This window comes from Corythoichthys intestinalis, chromosome 9 (genome assembly GCF_030265065.1).
Source record: "Corythoichthys intestinalis isolate RoL2023-P3 chromosome 9, ASM3026506v1, whole genome shotgun sequence".
Taxonomy (NCBI): domain Eukaryota; kingdom Metazoa; phylum Chordata; class Actinopteri; order Syngnathiformes; family Syngnathidae; genus Corythoichthys; species Corythoichthys intestinalis.
In genome coordinates, this window is record NC_080403.1 from 17,066,909 (window position 1) to 17,088,134 (window position 21,226).

The following is a 21,226-nucleotide window of genomic DNA, read 5'->3' on the forward strand; positions in this document are numbered from 1 at the left end:
CTTCCGACCACCGTTCGCCACTATTTATAAGTTAAGGTGACAATTATTATTGTGGTAACATTGCCAAGGAAATCGCCAGCTTCGTCACGTTTTTATCATTTATTTAAGAACTTATCCAACACAAAACGCCCATTGTCTTAAGCAGTTGACCGCTCTCAAGAAAACGAAAGTATTATCTCTACCGCACCGACCTATCTCACTGAGACGTCACCTTCGCGGTGCGTTCAGGGACAGTAAAAAGTGTCCGCCATATTAGAATCCGATTCGTTACATTATTTACAGGAATAATTATTAATTATTCTTCTTATTATTATATTATTCTGAATTATTTATTTATAACTTATTTGTTTTTCTATGTTTAATTGCCATTTGTAACAGTGCCAGCAGTATTTATTAAGAATTTAGTGTATGTTTTTAGGCTTTGGAACGAATTAATGGAATTATAATGTATTCCTATGGGAAAATCCTGCTCGACATACGACCATTTCGACTTACAAACAAGGTCCTGGAACGAATTAAATTCGTATGTAGAGGTACCACTGTATATGTCCAGTTCTTTTCAGGTTGGTCATTGTAGTTTCAAGACCTTTTGAAATACTTATTTTACAGCCCATGTCCACATGTCTGTTGCAGTGACAACCCTATATTTGCTCCTTTTTTGTAGTACTCTCTCCAATGGGGTTTTTTATCTCTTAGGTGTGTGAATGTAAAGAGGCAACTTTCGAGCATGTTAGGTTCTAATGAGATGATTAGAGAGGACAATCTGCCACCACCCTGACCTGCACACTGTCCGAGTTGCGTGACGTCCGAGTTGCGCTAGATTGCGAAGGCCCGTTCAGTCCTGCTTGCAGGCCTAGTTTAATATTGTTCCTTGATTTATAATTAATTAAGAAGATTAGAATCATTATTCACTTTACTTATGCTTCAGGTAACATTTTACTTTTCCGAAGTGTCAAACAAGTGTAAAGTAAGCAAAGCAAGGTAATATAAAAAGAGAGTGAATCGACTCCCCTTCTAAAGCTGTGTGAAACACTGGATGCTGTTTGCATTAACACCTTGTGGCTCAATAACATGCTCAGATCCCTCTACGAAAACAGTAAAGTGGTTTGACAAACATCGCAGTGGTATCTTAACTGCATCACAGTTGACACCAAGTGTATATTAGGTCCCCGTTAGATACTCATCAGATTCAGGAGGATAATGGAGCCCCCAAGCCAAGTCAACATTATTGGATCCATCAAAGAAATAGCGTGGTGCCTTGACATACGACTTTTGTTTGTTTCGTGACAGAACTCCTAACTCAAACAACCAACCAGTTTATCATAATAAATCAAAATCTATTTTCATCATTTGTGGATTCATTTTTTATTTTTGAAGATGACAATAAATTCCTTGACATTGCCTCGCTTACTTATCGTGACGGCAATCAGCGCTAATGCATCCATTTCCAATTACAGTTATATTCAAAAAGCCTTGCCAAAAAGCATCCTTCCCGTAATTACACTGAGACCACATCCTTTGAAAACACACACTCACACACACACGGAGTTCTAACTACTACTGCAGAAAACAGCGTCACTCCCCTCAATCACTGAACTGCATTCACAGACTAGAAGAGAGGGAGAGAGAGCTGCTGAGTCTGAACAGGCGGCATTTGGCATCTTCATCTCAGGGTGAACACGATGGATGGTAGTAAAGTGGAGGCCAGAAGTTTTCTCAGTTTCCATCCATAGGGGTTAATCATGTCTTCCCATCCGGGAGTGAAGGTACGAGAGAATCTGGACACGGTGTACGTCTCGGTGGAGGCGGCCATCGCCCTCGCGTCAGTGGTGGGCAACGTGCTGGTAGTGCTGGTGGTGTGCGTGAACCGCGCCTTGCGGAACACCACTTTTTGCTTCATTGTGTCCCTGGCGGTGGCCGACATTGCTGTGGGTGTTTTGGTGATTCCGCTAGCCGTCACCATCAGCTTGGGGATCAGTACACAATTCTACACGTGCCTGTTCCTGTCCTGTCTGCTGGTGATCATCACTCAGGGTTCCATTTTGTCACTGCTCGCCATTGCTGTTGACCGATACTTGAGGGTCAAGATACCCACCAGGTGAAAAAAACATCTTTTGCTCTTTTCTCTGTATTTTGGTTTCCAATTAAGTCCACTGGCCTAACCCTTGCTTTTAAGTTTAACATCAGATCCTAATTCAGTAAAAGTCATTTAAAACCTTATTTCTTGTTTAATATACCTGGCCCAAGTTGGAAACTCATTTGAAACTGTGTCTTGAAATTCTAACTGAATCCCTAATATTGATTTGAAACCTATAGCCAACTGTGTACACATTATTGCTGCCAAATTTAAAGCATTACCTATAACGTCCAGAGTTGAAGTTTTAACATTTAACTTAATCCGAAACCTGAAACAGAGTTGAAGTCCTATTTGAATTCTTGTGTCTAAATTAGGGCTGTCAAAATTATCGCGTTAACGGGCGGTAATTAATTTTTAAAATTAATCACGTTAAAATATTTGACGCAATTAACCACATGCCCTGCTCAGACAGATTTAAATGATAGTAGTGACATGCCCACTTGTTAATTGTGTTTTATGGAGTTTTGCCGCCCTCTGCTGGTGCTTGGGTGCGACTGATTTTATAGGCTTCAGCACCCATGAGCATTGCGTAAGTAATTATTGACATCAACAATGGTGGGCTACTAGTTTATTTTTTTTATTGTAAATTTTACAAATTTTATTAAAACGAAAACATTAAGAGGGGTTTTAATATAAAAATTCTATAACTTGTACTAACATTTATCTTTTAAGAACTACAAGTCTTTCTATCCATGGATCGCTTTAACAGAATGTTAATAATGTTAATGCCATCTTGTTGATTTATTGTTATAATATACAAATACAGTCCTTATGTACCGTATGTTGAATGTATATATCCATCTTGTGTCTTATCTTTCCAACAATAACTTACAGAAAAATATGGCATATTTTATAGATGGTTTGAATTGCGATTAATTGCAATTAATTACGATTAATTAATTTTTAAGCTGTAATTAACTCGATTAAAAAATTTAATCGTTTGACAGCCCTAGTCTAAATCTACATTTAAATAATACTTTTAAAATGCTGCCTTTTACACTGTCATAAAAATGTTGGTTGAACTTGAATTTTAAAGTCAACCAATTTAATGTTTTCAAATTTAGATGTAAAACTCAATTATTGAAGTTACTGCTTTGAGGTCAACATTTTAAGTAAATACAACTTCAGATAAAGTAGTTTGAACTCAACATTTTAAGTATATTGGACTTCGGTTAAAGTAAATATGTGATATTTTGTTCCCACTGGGATTGAACCCACTCCGCCGCCATGGCAGCAATGAGCTAAACACCTAACAAGTTACTTTTAATATACCTGAATAATGTGACTTATACGTAAAATCCTTAGTTAGCCTGATTTAGGGCACTTTCACATTAGACCAAGAGGACCAGGGTCCGGTTGGAAAGCTACTTCATAACAACACTTGTTGAAAAGGTTCAGTATTCATATTGTGCCGACCGATCTTTTCGAGTAGCATCATGTGGTTGAAAGGCGCACTCACTGATTGGAATAGAAGAGGAAATATCTCCCTCTTGGGAGGGGAGGGAGCGTGGAGTGCTTAATGTAGCATAAAGTCGCCACTCGCCCAGCGGTGGGGTCGGCTCCTCCTGACTTGAGGCCGAGCGAACTGGAGTATATGAAAAATGCATAGGAGAAAATTAAACCAAGAAAGGGAACCGCGTGGTACCCCAAGTCACACAGACGCGCATTCACTTTAGTGACTTTTTGGACTGTCAAATTGTCGCCACTTCCAGGAGAGCGAGACTCACGAAACGGCCCCTCCGAGAGGCACCGCCTGTCTCGGCCACTGTTATAAGTGCAGCTTGCTCCGCTTGCATTCAAAAGCGAAGCCGGGTGTGCTTAAAGCAGACCGATACCCACGATTTTGAGCAGACCAGAGTTCGTTTGTTTGGTTCAAACTTGAGTTCGGATGCGCGTTCACATTTACAAAATGAAGTGAACTGAGAAAAAGAATTGTGGTCCGTTTAAAAAGGGCCAAACAGTACCTAGTGTGAAAGGGCTTTAATATGAAGTTTTATTTCTTTGTTGTGTAATATTATTTTAAAACTGACGGCTTTTCGAAACACCAACATGAAACAAAACACTAACCAAGGCTTGATTCCCTGACTCAGACCTCCAACTTGGGCTGGGAAATCAAGATGAAAAAAGTACTTTTCTTGCCATTTAGTCTATGGTTTTACAATCGATTGTTATCTTCACTCCAAGCCAATGCGACCGCACTCATTTTGTCTTCATTTCAACATCGCAAAAGCAATCCTCAGCTAATTCTGCTGAGATGTTCAATGGAGAGGAAGTTGACTCCTGTTGTTTACGCCTTCCATAGAACCATATATCCTTTGGCTGATCAATGCACTGTACATTGCAGGCTTTCAGCAAAATTAAAATGTCTGACAAATTAACTGACATAGGCAGGACTCTGTTATATGGCAGCAGCTGTCTTTTTACATTCCCCCATATCTCACTTGATACTTTTATTTGTCATTGACTTGGTTTTCACAAGGTACAGCACCATCGTGACGCAGAGGCGTGCGTACGTGGCCGTTTGCTTGTGCTGGGTGGTCTCCTTTCTGGTGGGCCTGGTGCCAATGGTGGGCTGGAACAACCGCCAAGTTCTGGGCAACCTGAGCAACTCCGACTACATGGTGTGCCAATTTACTGCTGTCATGCGAATGGACTACATGGTCTACTTCAACTTTTTTGGTTGGGTGGTAGCACCCCTAGCTGTCATGATCGCGTTGTATGCCGAGATCTTCCGTGTCATCCGCCGGCAGCTCAACCGGCGGGCCGAAGCCACGTCAGATGGCGACCGCTACTACCGGAAAGAGCTCAAGCTAGCCAAGTCGCTGGCGTTGGTGGTGTTGCTATTCGCCGTGTGCTGGCTGCCGCTTCACATCGTCAACTGTGTCGACTTTTTCCACCCTGGTCGCCCCACGCCAAAGATGGCCGTGTACACCGGAATTTTTATGTCGCACGTCAACTCTGCTCTCAACCCGCTTGTGTATGCCTTTCGGATTAAGCGATTTCGGGTCACGCTAGTGGAGGTAGCGCGGGGATGCTTGGCGTGCCGTGGATGCGCGGTGGCCAGCCCGTATCCGGGTTGCCCACCACCAGCGCTAGCTGAAAAAGCTGATGCAGGCTTGACGCAAGGTCGTGGAGAAGAAGTTAAATGAGACGCTAGTATCTTAGAACCCGTTGAGAGCTGTTTCTGAAACTGAGTATGTGAGCCCTTGCTTGGGGGTCTTCAAAATACAGTGATGCCTTGACATACTACGAGTAACCCAAATCTGAGATACAAGCTAAGACGATTTTGCTTTGACTTGTGAGTAAAAATTTAAATACAAGCGCAAACAGATGTGCATTAACACATGTACGAGACAAATTAACAACAATAATGAATATTTTATGTTACCCATCCTCTGTGGAAAACGACAAATACTGAATTAAAACATGGTGTTTCCACTCCTTCTATTGGAGAAACCAGATTTGATATAGAAATGTTATAATGGTTGGTCACAGAGTAGATTTAGTCTAGACACCACTGGAATTTTCAATACGTAATGATGTCATTTCATGTAAAATATAAAAACCACAAAAACAAAGCTAAAAAAGAAGAAAAAAAATCAAGAAATGAGGAATACATTAATGATACAAAGGCCTTACAAAAAAAAAAAAATTGAACACATTTCTATTTGTTATTTTAAGCCAAACCCGATTCACAATAACTCTGAGCCAGTTAAAGGCTCTATTATGACTTTGACATCAGGCATATGTGGTATAGTTTATGGAAAACAGCGAAAAAGGCACTTTTTGTGTTTTAACTAAGTTCAACAGTTGTCAGGCAGACACTCTCAGTTGCTCCCCAATCATCCACCATTCCCATCATCTGTATGGTCATTATTTTAAAGGATTTTTCTTTACTTGATTCACATTGAATTGCAAAACTTGCAGAACATGTGCACTCTTATTACATTCCATATGGGGAATAAAATGTTACTGAAATAAAGAAAATGTTGCATTACCATCACTCTGTTGTATCATTTCAGAGAAATATGAGCTTGGGTGACAGAATTCGGTATTTTAATGCATGTTAACTCTTTCACTGGCAGCCTCTGTGATGCACAGTATGTGTCTTGGTAGTTAGTAAAAGTAGAAGAATATGCACAGTACAGGTCAAAAGTTTGGACACACCTCATTCAACGTAACACAAATGAAGGTCCCAATTTTGATAAAGTGATAAATTCCACTAATCAACCCTGAAAAGGCATACCTGTGTCAAAAACCATTTTAGGGCACTCCCTCTTGAAGCTCATCGAGAGAATGGCACAAGTGTGCAAAAAAGTAATCAGAGCAAAGAGTGGCTACTTTAAAGATACTTGAATATTATACATGTTTTTAGTTAGTTCACCTTTTTTTGGTAAGTACTGTACATAATTCCACACGTGTTCATTCATAGTTACCTTCAGTGAGAATTTACAAAGTAAATAGTCATGAAAATAAAGAAAACGCACGAATGAGAAGGTGTGTCCAAACCTGTGACCTGTACTGTATATTAAAAACACCCTTTAATGGCAATAAACTAAAAATAAAACCAATCCATTTTAACTGGGAAAGGGAGACAGCAATTGGCAGTGAATTATCGCTGCCAGCCTTCAAAACACATTGGATGTTTATCGCTGTCAAGGGCAGCCAAAGAGTTGACCCATTAACAGCCATAGTCATTGGACATACAGTGGGGCAAATTAGTATTTAGTCAACCACCAATTGTGCAAGTTCTCCAACTTGAAAAGATTAGAGAGGCCTGTAATTGTCAACATGGGTAAACCTCAACCATGAGAGACAGAATGTGGAAAAACAAAAACAGAAAATCACATTGTTTGATTTTTAAAGAATTTATTTCCAAATTAGAGTGGAAAATAAGTATTTGGTTACCTACAAACAAGCAAGATTTCTGGCTGTCAAAGAGGTCTAACTTCTTCTAACGAGGTCTAACGAGGCTCCACTCGTTACCTGTATTAATGGCATCTGTTTTAAGTCATTATCAGTATAAAAGACAACTGTCCACAAGCTCAGTCAGTCACACTCCAAACGCCACTATGGCCAAGACCAAAGAGCTGTCGAAGGACACCAGAGACAAAATTGTAGACCTGCACCAGGCTGGGAAGACTGAATCTGCAATAGGTAAAACGCTTGGTGTAAAGAAATCAACTGTGGGAGCAATTATTAGAAAATGGAAGACATACAAGACCACTGATAATCTCCCTCGATCTCGGGCTCCATGCAAGATCTCACCCCGTGGCGTCAAAATGATAACAAGAATGGTGAGCAAAAATCCCAGAGCCACACGGGGGGACCTAATGAATGACCTACGGAGAGCTGGGACCACAGTAACAAAGGCTACATTCAGCAACACAATGCGCCACCAGGGACTCAAATCCTGCACTGCCAGACGTGTCCCCCTGCCGTAGAAAGTACACATCCAGGCCCGTCTGCGGCTCGCTAGAGAGCATTTGGATGATCCAGAAGAGGACTGGGAGAATGTGTTATGGTCAGATGAAACCAAAATAGAACTTTTTGGTAGAAACACAGGTTCTCGTGTTTGGAGGAGAAAGAATACTGAATTGCATCCAAAGAACACCATACCCACTGTGAAGCATGGAGGTGGAAACCTCATGCTTTGGGGCTGTTTTTCTGCAAAGTGACCAGGACGACTGATGTGTGTAAAGGAAAGAATGAATGGGGCCATGTATCGAGAGATTTTGAGTGAAAATCTCCTTCCATTAGCAAAGGCATTGAAGATGAGACGTGGCTGGGTCTTTCAGCATGACAATGATCCCAAACACACAGCCAGGGCAACAAAGGAGTGGCTTCGTAAGAAGCATTTCAAGGTCCTGGAGTGGCCTAGCCAGTCATCAGATCTCAACCCTATAGAAAATCTTTGGAGAGGTTGAAAGTCCAGGTTGCCCAACGACAGCACCAAAACATCACTGCTCTAGAGGAGAAATGGGCTGCAAGGAGAAATGGGCCAAAATACCAGCAACAGTGTGTGAAAAGCTTGTGAAGAGTTACAGAAAACGTTTGGCCTCCGTTATTGCCAACAAAGGGTACATAACAAAGTATTGAGATGAACTTTTGGCATTGACCAAATATTTATTTTGCACAATGAGTTGCAAATAAATTCTTTAAAAATCAAACAGTGTGATTTTCTGCCCCCCCCCCCCCAATTAGTACAATTGGGGAGTCCATACCTTATGCACAATTAGTGGTTGACTAAATACTTATTTGCCCCACTGTATATGCCTAACCTAATTTCTAAAGCAGTGCTTGAAAGTGCCGTCATACCTATTAGCGCTAACTGTCCTTGCTAACTGTGGCTGGTGGTTAAAACAGCTCGGATGCCTTTGAGTAAAGCTACAGCAGCACTGCATTGCATGATGAAATAACTTGAAACCCTAACTCTTGTTTGAAACCATAATTTGAAACCCAAACTTGATTGAGTAGCAGGCCTTTGCTTCAAAGTCTAATTTGAAATCATAACCCCAGTTATTTTGGGACAGATCTCTTTCCAACTTTTTAATATTGTCTGTATAAAAATTACCCTCACAATGACACTGCTGCTTATAAAGTGTCACCATCTGCTGCCTTCTACCTTGATGAGGGATTTCAAAAGTGCTGAGTCTGTTCTAATCCTCAGCCTTCATCTTAGCAAGGCTTGTCGTCTTCTTCCATGCATTGCCTCACATCACTCTATACAGAAGTGGCCTAAACTTTGGTTTAATTTGTCGTCCTTGCAACTAATCGGGTAAGATCATTCTTTGTGCGCAATTTTGAGTATTCTTTCCTAATGAGCTTTGATTGTGGTTATCAGACGAGAAAAACTCTGTAATGTCTGACACACATGGAGTCGGCGGAGATCATCAAGTGGAATCTCCCGAATCGGATACAGACGAAGCGGAAGCAGCCTTGCTGCACTTTGGAAAATACAACGAAGTCCGGCGGGCGCGTCCGTGGCAGCAGTGGAGCTTCAGAGAGAAGGCCACATATTATGTCGACCGCTTTTTCTTCGGCTTCCTTGTCATTTTCCTGATTGTGCTACTGACCGAGTGTGCGTACAAAATGTGGTATGTGACCAACGTGAGGAGGATTGTGGAGTATGCGTCTGACGCCATTGTCTTTCTCTTTGACTGGCTCCATGCTCAGGAGGGACACAAAGAGCTGGCTGAACTCTGAATTAAATTTAAGCTATTTTCCACAAGTTTCTAGGGTTATAGGAAATCAATAAATGGCAAATTCATTTTGTTATTCATATCTAATGTCAAGTTATGTCTGCTTGTCATTTAAGGGAAATAAATATGTACTCTAGAAATTGGGTTAAAATGTGTATTTTCATGAATCAAATGCAAAATAATCAGCTGTAAGATTAAAAAGTACTGATAAAAGTAGCCTATTTTGTATAGGTACATGATAATTATTGGTCCGATAATTATCGGTCCGATAATAGGAATTATGACGTCATCCCAATAAATACAATAACATTACTAATAGGCCCAATAATACACAGTACAATATTTTTGGCACAGTGTCGGTGGATTAGGATGTGTGCGTTCGTTTCACCCCGTTTCGCCAGTACAATGAATCAGTGACTGTGTGTGGTTTAGAAAGAGGGAGTTGTACCACAAATCAAGCGCTCCCTTTTGTGACATAACGCTCAAACGACGGCAGTGTGCAGAAAGAAAAGCACGGAGTCGGCATTGTGGGATCTTTTCAAAATCTCAGTGGAAAACGCTTCACTCGCAATTTGTAACAAATGCAGAGCCGAAGTTCCACGAGAAGGGAAAACAGTGTTGAGCTACAACACATCTCAATAAGCCACCGAAAAGATCACAATTGATTCGATGGTGTTTTAAAAGAGTACGAGGACGCGCGAGCTGTGAATGAAGTGCCGATCCAATTCCAAAGCCAGCTAAGAAAGCCGGGGTTGTACCATTTAACAAGGACTTTGAAAAGTTTCACAAAGATGACCGAGGGCTATAGCGATCACAGAAATGATGACGCTAGACAACCAACCCTTTTCCCTCGTCGAAGACATAGGATTCAGCCGGCTACTTCGTCATTTGGAGCCCTGGTTCATCATTCCAAGCCGAATGTTTACCGGCAAAGTATGATGAGTTTGCTACACGCTTCCATACTTCAATCGACAACCATGCACGTGCCCACCTATGGACATATGGACATACAGTATGGACGTGTAATGTTAGTCCTGTCAGCATGCTTTGTATGACGGCGCAGTTGCTGGACAAGTGTTTCGTACTGTGCAGAGAAGAAACCTCATGCTTTATTGAAAATGGGTTCAATCACTGCCGTTTATATGGATTATTATAAGGCAAGCTATTAATCCTCTTTGTTCTACCAAATTTTTGATGATAAGGAATGAGTGATGAACCTTACTATAATAAATGTTTGCTTTTTACAGTGTCAGTTATTCGTAAATTATTGAGGGGCCTTTTGGGTTAATGATAGGCTTGCTGTCCCAGTGTTTCCCCTCGAATTTTTTGAAGCTGTGGTGGTGGGCTGCATCGGAGTCGGACAGCCTTACCATGTCGTGCCATGGCGAATTTTTTTTTTCCATTATTTTTTTCCCTTAATAAGAACCACAACGAAGATATATTTGAAATATTTCATTAGCTAGGCTAATGTCGTAGCTCTCAGCTACGGTACATGTACGTAAAATGCGTAGCTGATTACAGCTACTTTACCCTACGTAATAATACGACTTTTTTTCTCGTAGCAATAGTACGACTTGCATCTCGTAGTGACTCAGGGGTTGGCAACCCAAAATGTTGAAAGAGCCATATTTGACCAAAAAATAAAAGATAAAAAACTGATACAGTATGTCGGGAGCCGCAAAAAATTAAAAGCCTTGTATAAGCCTTATAATGATAGCAACACTGGCTGTATGTATTGATACTAGCTTTATTAGCTTACTATCGAAATGACTAAATTGGCTAGAAATACAAAATTAGCCTTCAAGATTAAATGTTTATTTTCCCTGCAGTGGATCCTATAGAGCACAGGTGTCAAACCAATTCTAGAAAGGGCCTAGTGGGTGCTGGATTTTGTTCCAACCGATAACGTGCAGAGAGTTTAACCAATGAACTTCCTGCTGAAACAAGCAGCACCTGACAAAGTTTAACTGATTACACATGTAAAAGATCTAATTGGTGAAAAGGTGTCATCTTCATTGGTTGGAAAGCAAACCTGCATCCACTAGGCCCTTTCTGGAATCGGTTTGACACCTGTGCTATAGAGAATGATGCACCACGTGAATACTCTGTTGTACGATGCCACTACAAGTTTAACTTCATTACAATATTAATAACCGAAAGAATGTTTGTGTCATGTTTGTCCTCCTAGAAATCCTATTAAAACAAAAAATATATTTCCCTCTCCCATCTTTTTCCATTTTCAAAAAAAACAACCTCTGAAGCAGCGCTTAAGAGCCGCACGCGGCCCTAGAGCCACGGGTTGCAGACCACCGTCTTAGTCCTTCTTTTTCCTTTTATTTGGCCCTTATAAGTACTACATTACCACAACAATAACAGTCCTTCTGCCAACGGACCCATTTCAAGGGGTGGGGGATTCTAATAGCCGTGCAAAGAGTTTTACTAGATTCGGTGAGAAGGTGAATAGTTTTTTTTCAATGTTCGTGAACTAAATTTCCACACAAACGCACATCGAGGTACCATTAACTTAGCAAGGAGAGGTATGAGAGTCATTTTTCGAGTGTCCCAGAGCTCGCAAAACTTGAAAAAAAAGCGCATTTATCAAAGTTTCGTCAACCATAATTGCGTATATCCGTCAGCCGAAACAGCACAGATAAAGTACACCTGCCCCTCGTTGTCGAAGTTGGCGCGCCGGTGTTGTATCGAAAAATAGCCACTCCGCGTGAAATGTTCCCCCTAACGGGAGCGCCTGCACGTCACTCGTACACACAGCTTTTTCTTACCAATCGGTGGACAGGGAAACGACTTTCTTGTACCGTGAATATGTATCATTTTACTCTGCTTGAACTAATAAATCTTGTACTGTGACCGGCGCTCTGAAAATAGAGCAAGGCTTCATTATGGGCCCCACCTCTCCGCACAAATTCAGTCAAACTTTGCTTTCTGTCCAAGACGGCCATCCACCACCCACTTTCGCCGAAAAGTCTGATCCAAACTATTGTAATGCGCCGGATATGGGGAAGAAGGAGAGAAGTCTGTATTGGCTTACCCACTTTATTATGGTAACAATAATAAAGAAAAACGATAACAAAATACCAGCGGGCTGCCACGACAGGCGACCTCTATCTCTCGCTATCTCGCTCATTCTCTCAATCTTCCTACTCGTTCCCCTTGCGTCACAGCTCCCCAGGCCGATTGTCAAATGAGTTAAGGTGGCCCCGCATAGTTACGAACATTACAATACACAATGAATAGGTTTCCGCTGAACTCTTCACACTCGGCTGCTGCTAGTTTGAAACAGCCTTAAAAAATTTAAATAAATAAATAAAATGCATCTCATTTGTAAGGCGTAAATGTAGGGGAATCCCTGCTGTCCTATAATTGCCAGGTTAAGAAATTAACATGACCACAACAGTCTCCTCTCCTGTAGCATCAAATGTTTTTGTCTGATGACAAAGCACAATACCTGTTGGGTTTTGGGTTTTAGTTCAGTGCTCATTGTTCAGGGATTACATCTTTAATGACATTGACTAATTGATTGTGATTGACTCAAATTATATTTATTTGAAAAAAATAAGTATTGGCACTTTATTTGCAGTCGAGACTGTTCTTGTCTTTGTTTTGTTCATTATAATAATGTTCATGTCATCATAAAAAAACTGGTTAGGCCAAAGGCAAATCTATGTTGAAGCCACCACTAGTTTTTTTTAAACCCTTTAACACCTAAGCCTATTTTGGCTGAATTTGCATGCCTTTGATGTTGCCTTTATATTTCAAAGAAAAAACTGTTCACAATGGCCAAGTTGGGTCCCTTTTTTCAGGATACCTTGAACTTCATGTCCAAACTGTTGTTTTCTTCACTGACCAACTTTAATCCACATTTTGGACCCAAAAAGACAAAAAAATCCCAAAATCTTTTTTCAAAATTTGTAATGTTGAAGTCCAACTGACAACCAAACATGCTCGACCAACCGCTTTGAAGCTTGATAATATTTATTTAACTTGCTAGGATAAACATTCAATAGAAAAAAATAAGATTGAATAGTTTTATGTTTGACAATTCAACACAAACAGCAGCTATGGTCATTGACGTTTTTGGCCTTTACACATACTATGGTCAAAACATGTTATATACAGTGCAAAATAGTGAGAATTTTTTTTTTATATCTATTATCCAACACAAAAAAGGGTTTGGAGGATATCTCTTTGTGAAGTTAGGTATTGTACTCATCACCTTATGAAAGGTATATATGTACATGCAATCAAGCTTCTTGAACACACATCTATATAAAAATTGAAAAGATTCAAAAAATAACAAACATTGAAAAAAAAGTATTTTCAAAAATATTGACAAGTAGTTCAGTTCAATTTAAATTTTTTTTTGGCATGCGACCCAATAAAGTTTTTTTTTTTTTGCGCACTCAATAAAGTTTGTTTTTGAACATGTCACTAAGCTGCGTCACATACAACGTCACACAGCCTACTCATCCGCCGTTTGCCCGCTGCAGTCACTTCTACTCGCCGAGACGCCAACTGATCCGAGGAAAACAATGACAAATAGAGCTCATTCTATTCCTTGAGTTGATGAAATAATGCATTAGCTTGCGCTAAATTTAGTTTTCGATTCATTCTGCACGTTTCAAAGTCGCTCGCTCAGTCCAACCAGCCGTTGCTTGCTATGTGTGTCTCCTTTCCCTTAGTTGGCGCCTTGCTCGTCAATTTATTAAAAATGTTCACGTTAGGTTCGTCCTTCTTGACATCACAACGGCTCTTGGGATACGTAGTCTTTTGTGCTGCTTTCGGTTTTGAAAAAAGGACAAGAAATGATGGAAATATGGAGATAGACACATGGTACATGCAGCGTGTCAATGCATATTTATGAGTGCAATGAAACTATAAAACTCAAATGACATTATCTCCCGTTTTACTTGGTCGATTGACTTCAAATAAAAACGGGTGTGGACATCAACATCCGTACTTTCAAACGAGAGCAACCAGGGGCACGTGGATGACGTAATTACAGCGTTACGAGGCTTCAAAGATGATATGCGTAAACGTGTCGCATCCGACACGTTCGGTGTTAAAGGGTTAACCTCCAGGTGTTCAAAAACTCAGGTGAATATGCATTTTAAAATTATATATTTATTATCGGTTATATTGGTTTCAAAAAATGGATATCATGCACCCCTACTATTTTGGTACAGTACTTAAAAGAACAGGTTTGTGTTTTTTTTTATTTTTTAGTTTCACTCCTTTTAACGAGGAGTGTAGATGCCCCTTACTAGCTCCTACCATACAGCCAAAAATAGTCCCCAATTAATTACTTCAGGCTTTGAGCACTGATGCGTGTACATCCCTAGAATATACGTACCAAATTTCAAAGGGATGCGTACATAAATTACGAAGGAATATATTTTTTAAAAAACGATAGTGTACCTACCCCCAACAACAACTTGAGTGGCGATTTGACAGGCCTTCCATCCTGAAAAAAATATTTATATATATTATATATATAGCAATGACAGCAACAGTTTTAGAGGACCAAATGGCGTTATTTTAAGAAAACAGATGGGGTATACATAGTGAGGCATTTTTTTTTACACAGGTATCTGTTCTTAAGTAGTGTATTAGCATTTTAGCCATCTCTGCAATGCATGAAAATTATAATGATCACCTCTCACTTTTATCCAAGGGGAGTGACAAAAACACGTTGAAAACATACTAGTCTGTACTGTAGTAAATTTAAAATTGCTTGTGCAGGTATGACTAATTAAATGTCTGCTCTTATAACTTAGTGAAAACAACAACAAACTCAATGAAAAATAAATTTGTATTGTTGTACAGTACACAAAGAACTTACAAGTTAAAATAACCATTTTGAATATTAGCAACAAACACAACTGGACTTACAAGCGTTTACCGTCAATGCGCATGCGTGCATTTGTTCTCCCAAAACGGAAGTGATGGAAACACTGAAATGATGACGTAGTGACTGTCAACAAACTAAACCAATGGCATCGCAGTTTCTCATTCTTACATGTTCCAGACACGCCCCCTCTTCCCTCTCTCTTTCGGATTTCCGAGCGTGACCGACGTTTCGTGTCTGTTTAGACTTAAAGTAAGTCAAAACCACCAATAACTGGCTTGTGTAGAATAGCTATTTGCACAATGATAGTAAAAGAAAAGCGCCTAGCCATTCAATTTTCTCATGGTCGGTAGATAAGGTTTTAACGAGGTACGATGCCCGCTTGTGTTTTGTCTCCAATGGAGGACGGGAAAGACTTTCGGGCGCCATGCTGCTTTTCTTCCGCTTACATATTGACACATTTTTTCCCCCGACTGTAACATACTCTCTTCTGGTATGTTCACCAAACGATAATTCGGCTTAACCTACCTGGTTTCCCTCTCAATCGTTCTTTATAAGAATGCCGTTGTAAGGCGGTTGCTAACGAGCCAAGCTAGGCTAGCTTGCTATTCAAAATGTCCGTAGCTATTATTCAAATAAAATTCAAATATTTTAGTACTTTTCAACAGCTAGATGGAACACAAGGTGCTTCGTATATTGTATTTTAATCATATTTGCGTTCACAACTTGAGTCTAATAGTTTTTTTTTTTTTTTTTTTAATTATTTTAAATTATTTTTTGTGTGTGACGGCAATCCAAAAAAATGACATCTGAATGGTAGCCCATCATAGGCGATTATGTATTGTATAATGTATTGAGGACAAAAGTAAGAAAAAAATAAAAGTGGGAATACGTATGTAACATGATCTATGAATTTTTGTTCCCTCTGACAAAGTAAAGCCAGGTGGGGAAAATCAATGCCTGTCAGCATCGTTTATTTTTCAGTTCAGTTTTGAAAATTCTGATCTAAATCTTATACAATTAATTATTGGGATGACTGGTGTAAATATTCTAAAATACTACTCCTAGTAAGTAGCTACTCCTCTCCTGAAATGTCACTTTATGGGCAGAGATAGTCTGGAAAAGTTGCTCATAGGTGCTTTGAATTAAGTAACTGGTGCTTTTAACTAAGTAACTAATGTTTTGCTGATCCTGGAAATTGGTAAAACTTGAGTACAAATCTTAATCTTCAAAATGGATGTGCGTGAAGGAATACGACAACTAAAGTGTAACGTGTGTCTACAGAATGCGTTACGTGGCCGCTTACCTGTTGGCTGTGCTCGGTGGGAACAACAGCCCCACGGCGAAGGACATCAAGGCCATTTTGGGCAGTGTAGGGATCGAGGCTGTTGATGAACGCGTAAACAAGGTTTGTAATCATTTAGCAGTATACACTACACGTGCTATTTGTAAAATTAGTTTAATGACATCTTGATTTACTTTTTTTGGTTGTTCCGTAACCTCAGTTGTATTTCTGGGCAGGTCATAAGTGAGCTGCAAGGAAAAAACATCAATGAAGTCATGAATTCAGGTCAGTGTTCTGGATCTTAAAATATTTTTAAATGTTGCCCCAGGAAATGCTAAGTTTTTGCATTTATTTTGAAGGCCTCGCTAAGTTATCCTCCGTACCAGCTGGTGGTGCTGTTGCAGCGCCTGCTGCTACTGGCGGGGCTGCCAGCGCTGGGGCTGCGCCTGCTGCTGGTATGTACGCGTTACTGCGTAACTACTCTTTATACATTGAAGGATTGTAGGAAATACGGCTATAAATAGTCCTGACTACTAATTTTTTTTTTTCAACAGCGGAAGAGAAAAAGGAGGAGAAGAAGGAAGAATCAGAAGAGTCAGATGAAGACATGGGTTTTGGACTCTTTGATTAATCTGCCTTTGTTTCTAAAAAGCAATAAAAATGTAAAAGGTTTACACTGAATACAGTTTGGCCCTCTTTTCATTTCTTTCTTATGTTTATAAACTAAAGTCATACCCACAATGCCTGTAAATGCACATCTCAATACAGGGCTTTTGTAGTACCACGACTGACCTTTAAGAGGCATTATAGCACAGAATATGAGATGCCCTAAACCATAAAAAATGAGTCCGATAGTCGAGCCTTTGCTGACTGCATGAAACACATTTAAATTAGGAAAGTTGACTAGTTGGTTACACTGCTCTGTTATTTTAAGATACTTTCAACACATTACTCAAATTTGGGTCTTCCTCCATGGTACCTATGTTTGCAAGAATACATGCATTATTGCAATAAATTCATATTTACGGAATTGGTTCAATAGCTCATGTCAAATCTTACGATCTTCCGGGTCATGTTATGATTTATCTAGTGATTATGTTTCTCAAGTAACCCTTTGTTTTTTAATAGGAAGTTGTGTCACTCCACATATCTCCAATTACACAATTTTTTCCTGTTCATTTATGCACTTCCTTTTTCACTTTAAAGAAAAATGAAGTTAAATGTTTACCAATGAAAGAAAATATTAGTATTATATGTGAAATATAAACATTACAGTGCAGTTGTTTACGTTCAAGTCACCGTCACTGCTAATCTGAGGCATAATCTAGTCAGTGAAGTTTGTTTTGCTTATGTGGTGGTAGACTGAAGGGAGGACGTGCACAGACAGAACTGTTGCAGTCTGGTAGATCAAACAAATATGTTTTCAGTCTAGTAATAAAAGATTAAACCATGAGTTTAGATTCTTTTTATGAGGAAAAAAATGCAAATTTTTTACTTTATTAATTAATATGGAAAAGCCGCTTCCATTTTCGATTTTTTCTTTTTAAAATCTGATTCTCAGTCGCAGCTTTGTAGATAAGTAACGAAATAGTATTTACAAATTTTGTAAACTAATCGCACTCGGATCACGATGTGAAGAATTATTTTTCCTTAGAAACTTGCAATGTTTCATTCCTCCCCCCATATTTTGATATTGTCATTGTCCATTAATGCATGCATCTTCAGAAAACTAGAATTTTTAAAAATTGGATAAAATTATAAAAAGTTTCTTTTTTTTTGTGACTTCAATATTGACCCCCCCCACTCCCATAAATCACATTTTGTGTTCCATATTTTATAGCATTTCTATTTTATTCAAAAATATATATTTTTAACACAAAACTCCATAGTCTATATGAATGATGAGTACAAAAAGTAAGTTACCTAAGTTCAATGTATTACAGTAAATGTTTTTCATTTGACAAAAATTCCATCCAATCAAAGACACGCATTTCAATGTTGTCCCCAAGTTTTTACAATTTTCAGTCAAAACAAGAAAATGACCACATAATTTTTTGGGAGTGCATAGAAATAGTTACTTCTTTTTTTATTTATATGCAGAATGAGAATGTTTCATGAAGTATGACTTTGAAAGTACACATACTGTAAGTACACTTCACTCACATTCTCCAGTAGACAAAGTACCATCTATACATAGCTTCTCCTAGTACTACCATTATGATGTTAAAATAAATTGGTTTCATATAGTCTCGAGTGATCACTGAAAGAGACAGAGGTCAATCAGGTGACTCGCATGCGATAGGACAGTAAGGTGTTCCTCGCCAGCCTGCAGGGACGGACCTGTTCCTCAGGTGGGATCCATCATTGCACGCTTCGACCTGGCTGCTGACAGGCTGCCACATTCCATCTCTTAATTACACGCTCGCATTGAGCCAAGACGGGGTGTGGTGTTACATAATGCAATGCCGAATGTTTCTAAAAGTATGGACATGTTGGCATTTCCGTGGCGCATTTCACATGCTTCTACGTTGTTGTTTCAACAAGTCAGTAAGTAAGTTGACAAAAGGTGTGGCGCTTGTTTGACTTTCCACAATTGGCCTAATATGCTTGGCATAGGCCAGGGGTGTCCAACTCATTTTTGTCGCGGACCACATTTTAGTTACGTTTCAGTTTGCTTTGAAGAGGCATAATGTTGGCCAACCTATATAAATATTCTACACATTTGACTGCCATTGACGGCAAAAAAAACCCCACCTGGGCAACAGTTTTTTTTTTTTTTTTTAAAAAGAAAAAACAAATACTCTCTTTTAATATATTTATTCATTTATTATAACATTTTTATCTTTTATAATATTCAATTAAACAAAGGGTGGGAGATTTGGTAAACATTCTCTTTTTTTCCATTTTTAGATTTAAATAATAATAAAGATTTAAATAATTTTTTAATCTGGTAAAAAAAAAAGAGGGAAAAAACCCTGTAAATACTCTCCGATTTCTGTACAACATAAATTTGACAAATTTTATATTAGCGAAAAACATGAACAGTTTTATTCTTTTTTTCCACCTTTGTTTTTCTGAGTGTTTTACACTCTTACCTTGCTTTTAATTTTTTTTTGTTATTTCTTCATTATTTTTGGGGGCGGGCGGGGGGCTAATACTAAGTTACTTTTGATTCATCAGTAAGTGAAAAGAGCCCCTTCTTCAGAGCAATAAACGCATTCAAACTTATTTTCTGCCATTACTCTTTCTTTACTTGAGTTTTTTTAAAAATAAACAAATGTATTTATTTATTTATTTTTTACCTTTTATTTTTTATCTGTTTCATACACTTTTTGGGTGAATTTTTTTCATTTGGTCAAGCCAGGGGAAAATGGTTAACATACAGTGCCTTGCAAAAGTATTCGGCCCCCTTGAACCTTGCAACCTTTCGCCACATTTCAGGCTTCAAACATAAAGATATAAAATTTTAATTTTTTGTCAAGAATCAACAACAAGTGGGACACAATTGTGAAGTGGAACAAAATTTATTGGATAATTTAAACTTTTTTAACAAATAAAAAACTGAAAAGTGGGGCGTGCAATATTATTCGGCCCCCTTGCGTTAATACATTGTAGCGCCACCTTTTGCTCCAATTACAGCTGCAAGTCGCTTGGGGTATGTTTCTATCAGTTTTGCACATCGAGAGACTGACATTCTTGCCCATTCTTCCTTGCAAAACAGCTCGAGCTCAGTGAGGTTGGATGGAGAGTGTTTGTGAACAGCAGTCTTCAGCTCTTTCCACAGATTCTCGATTGGATTCAGGTCTGGACTTTGACTTGGCCATTCTAACACCTGGATACGTTTATTTTTGAACCATTCCATTGTAGATTTGGCTTTATGTTTTGGATCATTGTCCTGTTGGAAGATAAATCTCCGTCCCAGTCTCAGGTCTTGTGCAGATACCAACAGGTTTTCTTCCAGAATGTTCCTGTATTTGGCTGCATCCATCTTCCCGTCAATTTTAACCATCTTCCCTGTCCCTGCTGAAGAAAAGCAGGCCCAAACCATGATGCTGCCACCACCATGTTTGACAGTGGGGATGGTGTGTTCAGGGTGATGAGCTGTGTTGCTTTTACGCCAAACATATCGTTTTGCATTGTGGCCAAAAAGTTCAATTTTGGTTTCATCTGACCAGAGCACCTTCTTCCACATGTTTGGTGTGTCTCCCAGGTGGCTTGTGGCAAACTTTAAACGAGACTTTTTATGGATATCTTTGAGAAATGGCTTTCTTCTTGCCACTCTTCCATAAAGGCCAGATTTGTGCAGTGTACGACTGATTGTTGTCCTATGGACAGACTCTCCCACCTCAGCTGTAGATCTCTGCAGTTCATCCAGAGTGATCATGGGCCTCTTGGCTGCATGTCTGATCAGTTTTCGCCTTGTTTGAGAAGAAAGTTTGGAAGGACGGCCGGGTCTTGGTAGATTTGCAGTGGTCTGATGCTCCTTCCATTTCAATATGATGGCTTGCACAGTGCTCCTTGAGATGTTTAAAGCTTGGGAAATCTTTTTGTATCCAAATCCGGCTTTAAACTTCTCCACAACAGTATCTCGGACCTGCCTGGTGTGTTCCTTGGTTTTCATAATGCTCTCTGCACTTTAAACAGAACCCTGAGACTATCACAGAGCAGGTGCATTTATACGGAGACTTGATTACACACAGGTGGATTCTATTTATCATCATCGGTCATTTAGGACAACA

The 21,226-nt window shown here is 39.3% G+C and overlaps 2 protein-coding genes across 2 annotated transcripts; both read left to right on the forward strand.

Moving 5' to 3' along the window:
- Positions 1–984: 984 nt before the first annotated feature.
- On the forward strand, positions 985–6,399 carry LOC130921605 (adenosine receptor A1-like). Its single transcript, XM_057845684.1, has 2 exons — positions 985–2,098; positions 4,617–6,399. Exons 1-2 carry the CDS (start codon positions 1,743–1,745, stop codon positions 5,284–5,286), a joined length of 1,026 nt encoding a protein of 341 aa, XP_057701667.1. The 5' UTR covers positions 985–1,742; the 3' UTR covers positions 5,287–6,399.
- Positions 6,400–15,325: 8,926 nt separating this feature from the next.
- Positions 15,326–17,168, forward strand: rplp2 (ribosomal protein, large P2). Its single transcript, XM_057846294.1, has 5 exons — positions 15,326–15,454; positions 16,487–16,610; positions 16,724–16,772; positions 16,847–16,942; positions 17,042–17,168. The coding sequence occupies exons 2-5, from the start codon at positions 16,488–16,490 to the stop codon at positions 17,116–17,118; spliced, it is 345 nt and encodes a 114-aa protein (XP_057702277.1). The 5' UTR covers positions 15,326–15,454; position 16,487; the 3' UTR covers positions 17,119–17,168.
- Positions 17,169–21,226: the final 4,058 nt, after the last annotated feature.